Source organism: Notamacropus eugenii, chromosome 4 (genome assembly GCF_028372415.1).
Source record: "Notamacropus eugenii isolate mMacEug1 chromosome 4, mMacEug1.pri_v2, whole genome shotgun sequence".
Taxonomy (NCBI): Eukaryota; Metazoa; Chordata; class Mammalia; order Diprotodontia; family Macropodidae; genus Notamacropus; species Notamacropus eugenii.
The window spans coordinates 459,404,106-459,419,557 of NC_092875.1; the positions used below are offsets into that span (position 1 = coordinate 459,404,106).

Here is a 15,452-nt window from a genome sequence, read left to right on the forward strand (position 1 = left end):
AACCTACACTAAGTAAAAATTTCAGGAGGCCTTTTGTACCCTTTTCCTTTCATTTTCCATCTTGTACCTCATGGTCTCCCAAACCCTTCTCCACCCCCTTCATCCTTTATCCCATTCTCTAGTAGGCAAATGGTAAATAAACAAAAAAGTTGAAAAGATTCTGACTCAGGAGCCACCGGACCTGGCTTCAAATCCTACTTCTAATACTTACTGCCTGTGTAACCTTGGGCAAGCCATTTAATCTTCCTCAGCTTCAGTTTTCTTATCTGTAAAAAACTGGGGGTTCTAAAAATTAGATGGCCTGTGAGGCACCATCTAATTCTAGCTCTATGATCTATGCTGTCAACAGCTTAAGGTGAAAATTATATCCAGATCAATGAATAGTGACTTTTCAGGCATCCATAACAGAAAAGACAGTAAGGAAAATATTTTTGGTATGATTCTGAGTTGCCCAAGGATAGTTTCCCACAATTCCTCTCTACTCATAAACCTGGGTTCTAGTTAGAATTATTTGGTCAATTCTGTGCTATTGAAATTTATGTTAATAATATAAAGTTCTATCCATCATCCTTATATATTTGAATAAGAGCCTCTTGTGTTTAAAGTAAGATAATTCATTCTAGTAGTTCTCTAGAAAAACTTTGCATTTCATGTATTTCTTTGACCTGGAAATAAGATGACAAGGCTCCACTACCTCAAAATGGTTATCATGTCACAGTTCATTAATCAGTGAGCCACAAGTAAAAAGATTACATCCTCAAAACAACCTTGATTATTTAAGTAAAGGAAATGAAAATATTCCTAGTGTCTTCTAAAAGCTGTTGCTCCTTCCAGCTCAAAGTCATGAGCCAAGTAAGAGTCATACCTTTCTAGTAAGGAAGGAAGGGAAACTGTGCCCACTGAAATGCTTACTAACATGTCCCCATATTAGACCATCAGGTCATCAACTTCTCAGTGTCCAGCATGTGTAAGGTGGCTTTTGGGAAGCTGTCATAGCTGTTTACAATATTTTTTTATAAAGAAAAAAACAGACCAATGTAGTAGTTATTTGAATAACCAGAAAAATTAGAAGCCTCAACGAGAACAGAAATATTAAAATATTGCAGCTCTTAGTAGGAAAGGCCCAGTTACTACTGGGGGATGGAGGTGAGGAGGGAGGGAAGAGAAACAAGTAAACAAAAATCTAGAGACTGCTCTAGGAGAGTATCAGATAAAATGGTCAAAGTTAGAAGCATGTAATTTTAATATCTGTATATTTGTATGTGTATGTTTCATTATAACAAAATCCTGTAAAAATTAACTTTTCTTAAAAAAAAATAAATCAGAGATGTTTGTTCATGTTATAGAAGGATTCACCATCATAGGGTTCCTTACATAGGAAATCATTTCCTACTCCCTCTTTCCCTGTAAATTCCCTCTCCCATCCTAGTTGAAAATAGAATTATAGATGTATGTGGATAGGGCTTGTGGGTAGTTATTGACCATAGCAAATCATTATGAGTGTGATGCTTTAAAAAAGAAAAGAAAAATGCAACTTTTGATGAACATTCATCTATAAAGGTGGTTTAGGTATGCATGTGAATACTTTAGCAAACTCTTTGATGTATGAAGCAGTCTGAAAAATAAGCTTTTCTGAGAAGCAATACCAAGCAGGGCATTATGAAATAAAGTTGAACGCTTTCTCTGCAAAGGCACCCTCCTACCCTCCCCCACCCGATTCTTTCAGGAATGATGCTGGGCATTGGCTTTTGCCCAAATGCAAAGTGCTGAGGAGAGACCTTTCACAGGCTTAGTGAGTAATTAGCATAGGGTAAGCTCAGCAAGAGTGTTTCCTTAAGTGTAGCAAAGCGGTATTTTGAAGTTAGTGGTATGCAGTGGAGTCATTTTCTTATTTATTTTTAAATTACATATGATCAGATCTGAAATATCTAACTTGAAGGATCTGTAGAGATCACCTATTCCAAACTCTTCCTTTTGTAGAAGGAACTGAGGACCAGAGAGTCACCCAGGCAGTATCCTTCAACATTATATAGGTAGTAAGACACGCAGCCCTGATCTAAACCCAGGACCCCTAGCTACAAATCAGTTTCCCTTCCAACTGTACCAAGGGAGATAATCCTTGAGTTCCAGTCCTGGCTCTGTGAGGAGTTGGTTGAACGATTACACACAAATGTCAACACTTTTTAAGGTCTCAGACAGTGAAGGGTTGAACCATTCAAAGCTGAGTCTTTTTCAGCAACAGTAGTCTTGCTCTTGGGCTTAGGAATCAAATCACTTAAATATCTCTAAATAACCAATTCAGAGTTAATTTAGCCCTGGGACTGAAGGGCCACTTTTCAAAGAGGAGACCCTTGTCAAATGACCATGATTGATTACTTAGTCTGATAGCGACTTTAAATCTGTAGCTTTCGTGCCCTTTCAGGTGATACTGATTAACAGTTTTTCCCCTCTCATTTGGACAGGTGTGGTCTTCCCTTACTTTCCACGACTGGGACGCTACAATCTCAACTTCCATGAGGCTCAGCAGGCTTGCCTGGACCAGGACTCTGTGATCGCCTCTTTCGACCAACTCTATGATGCTTGGAGGGCAGGGCTGGACTGGTGTAATGCTGGCTGGCTCAGTGATGGATCTGTACAGTATCCCATCACTAAACCTAGAGAACCCTGTGGAGGGAGAAACACAGTGCCTGGCGTCAGGAATTATGGATTTTGGGATAAAGATAAAAGCAGATATGATGTATTCTGTTTTACATCCAACTTCAATGGTAAGATTCAATACTACTAATATTTATATAGTTCTTCAAGCTTTGCAAAGCACTTTATAAACATCTTATTTTATCCTCATAACACTGAGGTAGGTACTATTCCCATTTTACAGATGAGGAAACTAAGGCTGAGGAGTTAAGTGACTTGCCCAGAGTCACACAGCTATTAAGTGTCCGAGGTTGGATTTGAACTCAGATCTCCTTGACTGCAGATTCATACTTTACTTGATTCACTGGGCCACCTGCTGCCTACTAACACTTTAACAATCATTATTACAGTAGATAAGTGGTACCATGGTGTAGGAGATAAACAGTCTCAGAGTCAGAAAAGTCTAAATTCGAGTCCTATAAAGAGCAACTCATTCAACGTCTCAGTGCCCCAGTAACTCTAAAACATTGAAGTTACAGAGAAAGTACTAATCTTACTTACAGAGGTTTTCCTTATATCAATGACATCATAGATCATGTCTTTAAATATATATGTGTTATACATGCATACACACATCTCTCTATTTATATGTATTTATGCATGTATATGTATATATTCATGTGTATATGTATACATGGATATATGTATGTATACGTTCTTGTATGAAAGCACTGGAGTTAGAATTTGAGAGTTTGGGTTCCAATCTCACCTGGGCTACTTACTCATTTCCCTGGATGGAGGTGATGAATCTGATTATATGATTTTAAAAGTCTCATGCAGTTCTAGATCCTATGAGGGGGTCATTTAATTCAATAATTCAAAATAAACTAAGAACTTACCACTGACCAACATCCAGTTTTTGATCCCAAGGTTTATGACAAATATTGGACTATGCATTTCTTTTATAGAACCATAATTTAAAATACTGATGTTTATATATTGATAAAATATGGTCCAGAAGACCTGGTTGCAATTTCCAATCATTGTCTTACTAGAATGATGTGAGAACAACTTGGAACAAAGTAATATATTAAAATTTATTGACCTAAACAATAAATTTTACAACCTTTTACACACTGAAAAAAGCGCAATATTCCTTCATTTTGCCTAAGTCTCTTGTTTTACACAATTTGTCAATGAATACACAAGATTTTAAAACATATCCTTCAGTTCTTTATCATAAAACCCCGCTTTTGTCACTGGATATTAAGAGAACCTTTAAAAAAAAGTTCATTTTTCAAAGTTTACCCTTTCTATTTTCAGTGGGATTTAAATCATGTAAAAATGTTCACTGAACATTGGAAATGTCCATTTTCCCCTTGGATAAATTTCTTAATCTTTTGTGACATGTCATGATGTAAGGTCATGTTATCTTGTTCCATCTCCATTAAGGAACTTCTGTAATTTTGGAACAATTTTGATTTTTAATATATCAAAGTATTCATGAGATTTGATTATTCTATAGCCCACTAGTAATAATTCCTTCCCCCAGAAATTTTTTACAGCCTAGTGAAGATGTCCAAATCTTTGGTATTCTTCCAACCTCAGAAAGTCTATTCTTGTAGAATCAATAGCAACTCATCCAGCTGCTGGGTCTCTTTGAAAGTCTTTACAGCAGTAATTTGTCAGTTTTTGGCATTGTTTTTTCTTTTTTTTTTTTTATCAACCAAATTTTACTTTGTACTTATGTGCCACTGATCCTATTTCATTGTAGGCTTGAAGGCCTTGAAGCACATGACCTCCTTACACTAATAGCAACTAGTCACTGATAGTGATTAGTGTTCTTTAAAAACTACAATTTTTGCAATTTCCTCGGAGTAATATCCATTCCTGCAGGAAGAGGGGGAGAGAAGCACAACAGAAGAGAACAATGAATCATATGTCCATGGCAAAAAATCCCACACCAAACTACCAGGAAACTAACTAAATGTGGGTAAATCAGCAGAATCTGGTTTCATCTTATCAAGGTCAGATGTACTGAATGAGCTCAGTGTCGGTAGAGGCACAAACTCCCGACCATTGGCGTCACAAAACGATACCATATCAAAATTATTGTTTGTCCCAAGTCATTTTGATACTACTATACCTGTGATCTCTGGACCTCAGTTTCCTCATTTTTAATATAAAGAGGGTGAGACTAGATGACCCTTGATTCCACTGTTAGCCCCAACACTATGAGCAACTCAATTCAGTCCAATAAACATTAATCTTCTGCTTTGGGGGAAGGTAGCTGCTACAATAGATAGAGCACTGAGCTTGGAGTCAGGATAATCTGAGTCCAAATCTAGCCTCAGACACTTACTAGTTGTATGACCTTAGGCAAGTCACTTAACCCCTATTTGTCTCATTTCTTTGTCTGTTAAATGGGGACACACTGGAGAGGGAAATGGAAAACCACTCTAGTATCTTTGCCAAGTTACATATAGTTGGATGTGACTGGACAACAATAACAATGTTCCAGGCACTATGCTAAACACTGGGGATACAAATAAGAAAAAGAGAGAGTCCCTGCCCTCAAAGAGCTTACAATCTAATGGATTCTTGGTTAAGATTAATTTTGAAAAGTATAAAATTTGTTATTTTCCTAACACAAAGAAAATTAGAGTGGGAAAATTCTCTTGAAATGATCACTGTATGATTCAGCCATTACTGTTTCTATACTTCAGTTTGTGACAAGACATACAGAAAGACTGGTGGTTGTTGACATGCTACGTAATATAATTTGTGTATAAAATTCAACATTTATTAGCTGAGTGACAAATCACTTAACTTCTCAAGTTGCCATCTATAAAATTGGTCACCACAAGTAAAGTGCCTTGTAAAACTTGCACTGCTATAGAAATGTGATTTGTCATTTGTATATCTCCCAGGTTCCATCTTAGTTTTCATTAACTGTAGTACTTTTCATTTAGGCTATTGAAAAGTCAGAGAGTAGGCAGAAAAATAACAAGGTTTGGGTGATTCAACAAATTCAATAAATACACATTTATTGAACACTTGTGATGTGTAAAACTTTCTACTAGTTATTTATCATTTATTCATTCAACAAACATCAATTAATATTCCAGTCATCAATCCACACACTCCACTGTACCCCCACAATCATAACATAACAGCCTCAAAACAGAAACATCTATTTGAATCAACTCATACTTAAATCATTTAGATGTTGGGATAAACTTCTCTAAGTATAAGTTCCTTTGTCTTCTAACTCAAGCCAAATATATTAAAAGTATTGTGTCTATGTTCAAGCTCATACCATATTTTATTCATGGAAAAAGAATTATAAATTTAATATTATCCAATAAGTAGATTATGGAATCCTTGTTATTAAAAAGAAGAAGAAGAAAGCAGTGGTAATTAGGTATCAGGGTTTTCTTAAAGGGCTTCAAATGAATTGAAAAAGAAGAATAAATGAAATACAGGCATTTTATTGTGAATAAAATGAATCAGCATTTACATTCTGAGCACTTGCTATTGGTTGCAAGTAACTTCCTCTGTTTTTGTATTTTCTTGCATGGTCTCTTTAAATCTTTATTTTTGCTCTGTATTCTTAGGATGAGAATAATCTCTTTTTGATACCTGTAATGAAAAGACCTGGAGAGCTTTTGATTTTTTTTCAATGAACTTTTATGGGAAGAATGTGTTTGATCCTTTTTCATATTCAAATTTTGCCTCCTGGAAAGTTGTGCTGCAGTTCAGTCTTGCTATAGCTTCAAATTGAAATGGATCTCATACTTAGCATGTACCACAGCCTCTCTAGTGCCCAATAATGGTCCTTTTAGACACTAATTAACTAGCTGAAACTTCATCTGTCGTTTCCATTTGCTCTTAAAAGGGCACATCTCAACACACATTTGGCAGGATAGGAAAAAAGAAACTTATTAATGGAGAGCAACCTGGGGGTACCACAATTAGTTAGCTATTTAGCGTTCCAGAGCCATCCCCAGCCAATAACTGTTGCCCCCTTCATCTTCATTAAGAAAGACTTCCCTTTCTTGGCTTAACTCTTGCTTGTAATCTGATGTAACTTCTCAGTCTCTGTCCAGCATCCCAGCAGCTCACACCGATTTCTTCTCCTTCCCCAGGTCGCTTTTACTATCTAATCCACCCAACCAAGCTGACCTACGACGAAGCAGTGCAGGCTTGTCTCAACGATGGTGCTCAGATCGCCAAAGTGGGCCAGATGTTTGCTGCCTGGAAACTCCTGGGCTACGACCGATGCGATGCCGGCTGGCTGGCCGACGGCAGCGTCCGTTACCCCATCTCCCGGCCAAGGAGACGCTGCAGCCCCACCGAGGCAGCCGTGCGCTTCGCCGGCTTCCCCGACAAAAAGCACAAGCTTTACGGTGTCTACTGCTTCAGAGCGTCCAACTGAGAGCACCCCAGAGCACCACCATTTTAAAGTCATTCAGAACATGTGAAAGATTTCTTTTCAATATGAACTCATGCAATTTACCAAAACTGTGATAACCCTTTTTTACTTACTGTAAAAAGTCATTTTCATAAAAAAAAAAAATCCAATACATTAATTTGTTTTTGTAAAACTATCATTCAATATATATTATAAATTAATATAATTTTAATGGAAGCTCTATATAAAGAAGCCTTAGAGCCAAACTGTTTAAGCTACTTCATCCCAACCAAATATGCTTTCAGGAATGGGGCATGCCATAGCTTGAGGATTGCTAGGACTAACTAAATTGTGAAATCATAAGCCTACACAAAGCAGCAGCTTACACAAGCACAAATTTTCCACCTTTGTACAATTTTGAAATGCACTACAAGAAACCAATCAGATCTGCAGATGCGAGGTCTAGCCATCTTTTCACACCTGGGCCTCCGTGAGATTGCAAAACAAAACAATTTCACAAGGGAACAAATAGACACTTTTCTAAAAGTCAGTATTTTGAAGACTAAAAGACAAGTTTTGTTTTACGATTTTAAATCTCACCTTTCTGATGGAGAACATTGCATAGAAAATGAGCACAGCTAGTTCCCTTAAGCAATTCTCTCTATCATGGGAAAAATGTTGAGGAGCGAAAGATAGTCAACAAATGAGCCCTCTTTTCTTCAGACTCAGATTAGGAATGCCTGAGAAGAGTTCTATTGCCTTTTGAGTAGCTTTACTGGATTATCTTTAAATTCCAAGGGCCGTTTGCAAAGAAGTATTTACTGTCATATCTACTCAGGGCAGTTACATAAATGAACTGCTGGACAGAAAAAAAATGTAAAATTTAACAGCTCAATTTTATATTAACCTAAGAAATGTTATAGTCTTTAAAAATTACTAAGCTATTTAATGTTTCTTCCTTATTTACATTTCATGGGGGAAATTATTTAAAAGTTTAAAGGGAAAAAAAAAACTGCTAACACTTCAAAAGAACTAAGCTTTCCCAAGCTCCCAAGGGACTTTCTTTTAGTGGAGGTAACCAAAACCTCTCTTGGCATCCATATTTTTTTTTTGAAAAGGGAAAAGTACAATTCCAAACTCTCCAAATTGAAAATGCGGTCAATTATGTCACTTCCTTGGTTAGTCACCATCAAGCTTAATGAAATGCTGAAGTTAATCATACAGTTTCAAGAAATCTTCAGGGCTTTAAAGGAGATGTTAGCTCTGGAATGAGAGAAAGATGTTTCTATATTCATAGTTTCAGTGAAAACAGAAACTAGAGTTCTGTCCCTTCTTCCCTTTTACTTTATTTTATTTTTTGAAGAGCATTGAGAACCCACAGGGACCAATATTTGTACTTAAGTTATGTTTCAGTTTCCCATTGTTTCCATAACTAGTTCTGATAAATGGGATTTATTTAATAGTGCGATCCAAATATGCCACAGCTGGTATGTTTTCATGAATGTTCTCATGTAGATTCTTTCCCATGGCCATGAGTAAATAAACCTATTTCCTGAACTGATTGTGGTTGCATTTTAAAGCTCTGTAATAATTCCAATAAATGTATTCTATGAATGTAGAGTTTTGTGTCTGGAAGGGATAGAACTACCATTGGAGTCCAGGAAATCATAAATTAGTTCATATATTATCTAGAGAGACTACTGTAAATAAAAGTATATCATTTGCTTCATCAAAAGCTAGGATACCTGGAAATCAACTGATGCTATTATATTGAAAGAGGACAATGTATGCATGCACAATTTTTTTTAAAAAATAGTCTAGATATACAACATGTAAAAGATACATACATCCAAAGAGATTGTGAGTTGTAATCCAAATACTACTGTCTAACTTAGAAATCAGACTCACATCCCTAAGCTTTGAGAGACCTGAATGTGCTAGGATAAGACAAACATATTATTTTTAAAAAGGCAGGACCTACTGATCTTTTTCCTGCCCTGTTAAATGTCTCACAAAGGAGAAAAATCTCCGGGCAATTAGGGAAATAACCATCTCTCTCATTTTGATTAAGGAGGTTAACCCATTGGAAGGAGCCCTTAATAAAGAGCGATTACCTATATTACAAGCACTTTATTAAGAATGAAAGTATGAAAGAAATATCTAGTGGAACAGGCATGTAGTTTTTCAGCTAGTGCTGCAGAGCTCCAGTCTACCTTTATAATGCTAAAGTTTAGTAACCTTTCTTAACTTTTCAATAAACTTACTAGTACAGGATTTGGTGCTGATCAAAACCTCTGAAAAGACTGTTAGCTATTTAAAATCTATACTAAGTATCCACACCATTTTTCATTCTTTCTTAAAGAGAAAAGAAAAGCATTAGAATGAACACTGCTGAGCAGCATGTCCACCTTCATGCCCTCTGGACTCTGAATTCAGTAATGAGATCTTTCTAAAATTCTCCACTTGTAAATTTTCCTATCTGATGCCCATTCTTCAACTTCTTTCTCTGAGGTGACCTCCTGAAAGAGGAACGTTAATATAGTAAAACTCTTAACAGAAAGTTGGTACGGCGTTGCCAAAAGTTGAAATTGTTCCTTAGACAAAGGTTCTAAGATTTGTAGGGTGGGAGGCTAGGGTTGAGGAAACCTTGTTTCGATCGTTATACCTGATGGAACGCTTGTCATCCCCAGCAGGAATAAAGTGGATGTACAGGTTATTTTGTGCTTTTTTACACTTGAACAATCAAAATAATATTATGGGGAAAAAAAGACCATCACATCAATGGGTGGTATAGGAGTCAACGTCTGTCATACACATTAACACTGGATACCACCTTTTAATGACTGCTGCCATCTTTTACCACAGTAATTTTTAGTCAGATATGGAATTTGTAATTTAAAATTTCTCTCATAGAAAAGGGGCCGGTACCTGTTAGAGTTTTATTTTATCCGATATCGTAATAGCATATTTTGTTGGGAATTAGACCCTGGCTCAAACGAGACTCCAATCTGGTTGCTGGCAGCCATATTGAGTTTCTTGATTTCAGTGCTCCAGAGAAGATGGTGGTTTCATGGAGTAGTTGACCACTACAGGAGGGGAGAAGAAAGGGAATTGCTTATCATTTCAGCATGGAACACACAGAGATAAATAAATGGATGATAAGACACATTTCTGTTGGGAAGTTTACTGTGTCATAGCTCACTACTGCCAGAGTAGCAATGGTGTACAACACAAGAAGTGGGGAAAAAACCGACAACAACGAAAAGAACCGGAAGCCACGAAAATATTGAATAAATGAAAACCTGCATTTGAAGGCATTTCAATGTGCATTCCAGTAAAAATTTCTGAGGTCAAAAACCAATCTGTATTATCAAAAAATGTTTTCATTTTTTCTGTAAGAGACAATGAACTGGTAAAAATATTAAAAGTGAATGTTGTATTGCTGCAGTATTCGTTTTTGATTCTTCTGAATTGTTACAAGCTGAGCTAGTCTATTTCAGACTCTTTGGGGACACATTGAAAAGAAAGACATCTAAGTCATCTTTGAAAATGCTGCCATGTTTGCAACCCAAACTAAAATGGACCAGATCAAATGAACTTCCCCCAAGTTCTCTATAAAATTTAAACACAAAAACAACAGAGGAACACATCTCTCCTGTGAGACAGTTTCCTAGAACCACCAGACTTTATTCTCTAGCTTTCATCTAAAATCATATTTATCAGACAAGAAGCCCCAGAAAGATACTTAGTATATCTATCTAATTATAAATGAAACTGCATAAGTTGATATTAATTGTAAAACAGATAAGATTCTTACAGAACATAAAACATTATTCAATAGTTCAGTCTTTTCCTTCACTTCTTTCCACTCTCAAGTCAGGAAATATATTTTCTCTTTTCTAAATATATTTTTATTTCATTAATTATTTCCCCAACACATTTAAAATATTTCAACATTCATTCTTCAAAATTCTGAGTTCCAAATTCTCTCCTCCCTCCAACGCTTCCCCCACCTCTTGAGAAGGCAGAAAATATGATATTGATAAGAGCATCTGGCCTGGAGTCAGGAAGACTCATCTTCTTCATCGAATCTGGCCTCAGACACTTACTAGCTATGTGACCTTGAGCAAGTCACTTAACTTTGTTTGCCTCAGTTTCCTCGTCTCTAAAATAGTTAGGAGAAGGAAATGACAAACCACTGCAGTATCTCTGCCAAGAAAACCTAAATGGGGTCACAAGGACTAGGACATGACTGAAAAAGAACTGAACAAAACATAAATTAGAGTCAACAAGGAGGTGGAATCTTTTTATTTGGAGCAACTAGGTGGCTCAAGGGCTAGAGTGCTGGATCTGGAGTCAGAGATTCTTCTTCCTGAGTTCAAATCTGGCCTCAGACATTAGCTGTGTGACCATGGACCCATCTGAACTGGAGAAGGAAATGGCAAACCACTCCAGTGCCTTTGTCAAGATAACCACAAATGAGGTCATGAAGAGTCAGAAGTGACTGAAATGACTGAACAAAACATACATGTGAAATAATGTAAAACATATTTCCACATTAGCCATGTTGCAAAAGAAAACACACACACACAAGAAAAGTAAAGAAAATGAAAAAAGTATGCTGCAATTTGCACTCAAAGTTCATTAGTTTTCTTTCTGAAGGTGGATAGCATTTTTCATCATGGGTTTTTTGTAGAATTGTCTTCGATCATTGTCTTGCTTAGAGCAGTTAAGTTTTTCATATTTGATTATCATTACAATGTTGCTAGTACTGCATACAATGTGCTCCTGGTTCATCTCACTTCACTTTGAATCAGTTAATCTATTACTTCCCAGGTTTTTCTGAAATCTCCTATTTATCATTTCTTATAGCACAATACTATTTCATCACAATCACATATCACAACTTGTTCAGCCATAACCCAATTAATGAAAATTGCCTCAATTTCTAATTCTTTGTCACCACAAAAAGAGCTGCTATATTTTTTTTATAAATGGGTCATTTTCCCTTTTCTTTTATCTTTTTGGGTTACAGACCTAGTAGTGAAATTACTGGGTCAAAGGATGTGCAGAATTTTATAGACTTTGGGTACAGATGAAACATAGTTTCCTGTATTTTTCTCTGCATATCTCAACATGCAAAACAATTTCAGGATTTGTCTAGGAGGAAAAAAATAATTCTGTCTGGGCAGAAATTAACATGAAAAGCCAATCTCCATGCATCAGTGAGTTTGAATCCCTGATAAGAGATAAGAGTGCCTTTTAAGAGTTCCCATGTTTATTTATTTACTTAGGATCATAGCCCTAGAGAGAAAAGACCTTAGAGATCAATCTCAAAGGAGTCTGATCTCTTAATTTTAGATATGAATAAACTGAGGCCCAGAAGGGCTAAAATACTTAACAAAGTTTATCTACTGGGCTTTCTGATCTACTGTACTGCCTTTCATTCATCCAGTAGCACTGGGGAAGAAAAGACTGATGGTTAAAAAATATAAAATCAGATCTTCATCCTTTAATGTTTGCTTTTCAGATGGATTTCTTTCCATTACCACCTTATTTTTTTTTAAGCATGAATAAAGCTCAGCCCATATAGTAAATTGGATTTTAATTCCTAGGATGACAACAATTTCTGTATAGTTTTAATGCCTTAGAAAATGCATATTGCCAAATTCACAATGCAAATATTAGATGAGTGGCTACTTTCCATAACTGGTGATAATTTCTTTGTGGAGTATGTTACATACACTTGCTGATTCAAAACCTCCCATCTGCCACGTTGTTTTCTGGGAAGATGCTTGGCATTTTGGGAAACTTTTAGTTTTTTTCTGTTCATCAGGGTTTCACTAATAAATAACTGTTCCAATATAGTAATTCCTCTAACAACTGAACAACCTCAGTAGGTCCAGAGGATTCTAAACCTCTCTAAGCTTACCTTCAGTTAGTGTAGGCACTGGATTTTTTATTCAAAATTGTTAAACCCAGTTTCTCAACTGCATAGGAAAAATATACCACATAGAATTAACGTAAGGTGATTTGACTAATGTATGTTTATACAATGTATGAAGGAAGTGGGTTTAGACATTAAGGAGATAGCAATCTGGCAATAAATCACCACCTGGGCAAAAACCCAGGTGTTCAAATCTGAATGGGCAAAATCAGGGACATGTCAGGTGGCGAGTCTGAGAACACAGCAGGCTCCCTGGAGACTGCTGCTCTTGAGTTCTCTGGGAGAAAACTACAAGTAGAATCATGGCAGCTGGATACCCTGCTAACAGCAGGGGAATCATTTGCCACTTTGGCCAACTGTAGGTGATGAATGAGCAAGGCTTTCCCCCAGGAATCTATCTGCTGACACTATCTTCTTCGTGAAAAGGGAAGAATCGAGAGACATTTTTTCCCGCTTGTTTTTATGATATCTGTGCTGACAAAGTCGAAAGGGAGATTATCATTTGTTCTCTTTGCTTTTTGCAACTCAAATAATGGAACTGAATTCTTAGAGGCACTGCAATCTCTCATCATTGATAGTACCTGGGAACAAGAGCTGCTTATTCTTCTCTGGACTTCACCAGGTCACATCCTCCTCAGCATCCCCATCTCTCCTCTTTCACTGGTTCCATTCAGAACCACTGATTCTGCCAGAGAAGTGGCCACTCCTTGAAATTTCCTTCCCGTTAATGGACCACTTGAGTATCATCTATTCAGAGAAGTGTCATGAAAGGACTCAATCTCTATGGTTTCCTAAGGGGGAACCAATTAATTTTTTCCCCTTCACAGGACTGGAGGAAGAGAACATTTTATTATTTTTATTACTTTGAAATCCTGTAGCTGGAAATCTCCCCATATTCCCATCATGTGGGTTACTACATGAGGATTAACTTTCTTTTTACAGTGATATTCCAAAAATCTCTATGGTTTGGAAGATCTAAACAGTCTTGTGTCAGGACATCGTCCTCATAGACAGACTTTTACTGCTCTTTTCAAGCACAGTCTCTTTCCCTCCACCCTATATGTGTACTCACCCTTTCTGGAAACTTCCAACTGCCTAACTAATTGGGACCTTCTTGGAATGTCAGAAGTGAGAAAACAAAACAAAACAAGTGAGATCATGTGACACACACCCCCTCCTCCCACAAAACATGTTGGTCTTTTTTTGTGTAAGGACTGACCTTGCTATGAAAGACTAATACTGGTCATTCATCCCCCAAATTGGGGGAAAGTGACAATAGGATGAAGCCGGCATCAAGTCCAGAGGACAACCTTGTGCAAAAAATAATTGTTTTCTTCCTCTTTTGGTCATGTAAATCTCAACCAAAGTTTGAACTCCCGAATTGACCAAGTCAAGGATGAATTCCACTCCCCTAGAGATCCAGTTGTATTGTGTCTTTCAGGTGACTGTTATGCTTATGTATCTTATTTTTGCGCCTCCCCCATTTACTCCACTCCCAGGTGTCACAAGTTAGGTGCCTTTCCTTAAGTGAGATAAAGGACACCTACAGCTTTTCAGCATTATTACTGGTTTGCATCTTCTGTCAAGATTCCAGCCCTCTTCCCCACCTCATTCCCCAAATTCAGCTGTAATGGACTAGGTAAGCATCTTTCCTGAAATGTTTGGCCAAAGTTTGTATCTTCCCTGGATGTTAGGCTGTGAGAAATATGTTTACAGAAGATAGATCAAGGTGAAGATGGTGAAGGCAGCTCAGCATAACGGTTTAGTGTTTACATGGGAATCAGGAAAACTAAGTTTGAAAGGACTTCAGACACTTACTACTGTAAAATCTTGAGCAAGCCACTTCTGAGTCTCACATAAGAAGTGCACCTATCTCACAGGGAAACTGTAATGAGCAAATGATATATAATGAACTTAAAAGAGTTTGAAAATAGTAAAGTCCCTTTTTATGTCTTGTGGTACCAAGTTATACTAAACTCTTCAAAAGCTATGGCCAATAAAAAGTACATTTTAACAAATCTCATCAATATGAAAAGTTGTTATGTAGGAGACTAGGTCTTTATTCCCGATGGCAAGAAACAAAACTGACTTTTGGGGGTTAAATTCAGAAAGACTCTTCACTGATTAATAGAAATAGTAGCTAATACATGGGGCAGCTAGGTGGCACAGTGGATAGAGCACCAAGATTGGGATTCAGGAAGATCTGAGTTCAAATGCAGCCTCAGATACTTAATGACTGTGTATCACTTAATATCTGCTTGCCTCAGTTTCCTCATCTGTAAAATAGAGAGAAAAATAGCACCTAACCTTTCAGCTACATTTTGAGGACTAAATGAGAGAATAATTGAAAAGCGCTCAGCATAGTTCCTGGCACTTTATAGAAATGCTAGCTATTATCACTATTATTATTAACATCAGGTGGCATAATGAAAAGAATGTTGGACTGGCAATCAGGAA

General features: G+C 36.9%; 1 protein-coding gene across 3 annotated transcripts in view; it reads left to right on the forward strand.

Moving 5' to 3' along the window:
• HAPLN1 (hyaluronan and proteoglycan link protein 1) overlaps nucleotides 1-10,495 on the forward strand; it is a 100,010-nt gene extending 89,515 nt beyond the window's left edge. For all 3 annotated transcript variants that reach the window (XM_072606211.1, XM_072606210.1, XM_072606209.1), the window contains exons 4-5: nucleotides 2,463-2,765; nucleotides 6,783-10,495. In XM_072606211.1, coding sequence (XP_072462312.1) covers nucleotides 2,463-2,765; nucleotides 6,783-7,072 — 593 coding nt within the window. In that variant the 3' untranslated portion in view covers nucleotides 7,073-10,495. The remainder of the gene's footprint in view (nucleotides 1-2,462; nucleotides 2,766-6,782) is intronic.
• Nucleotides 10,496-15,452: the final 4,957 nt, after the last annotated feature.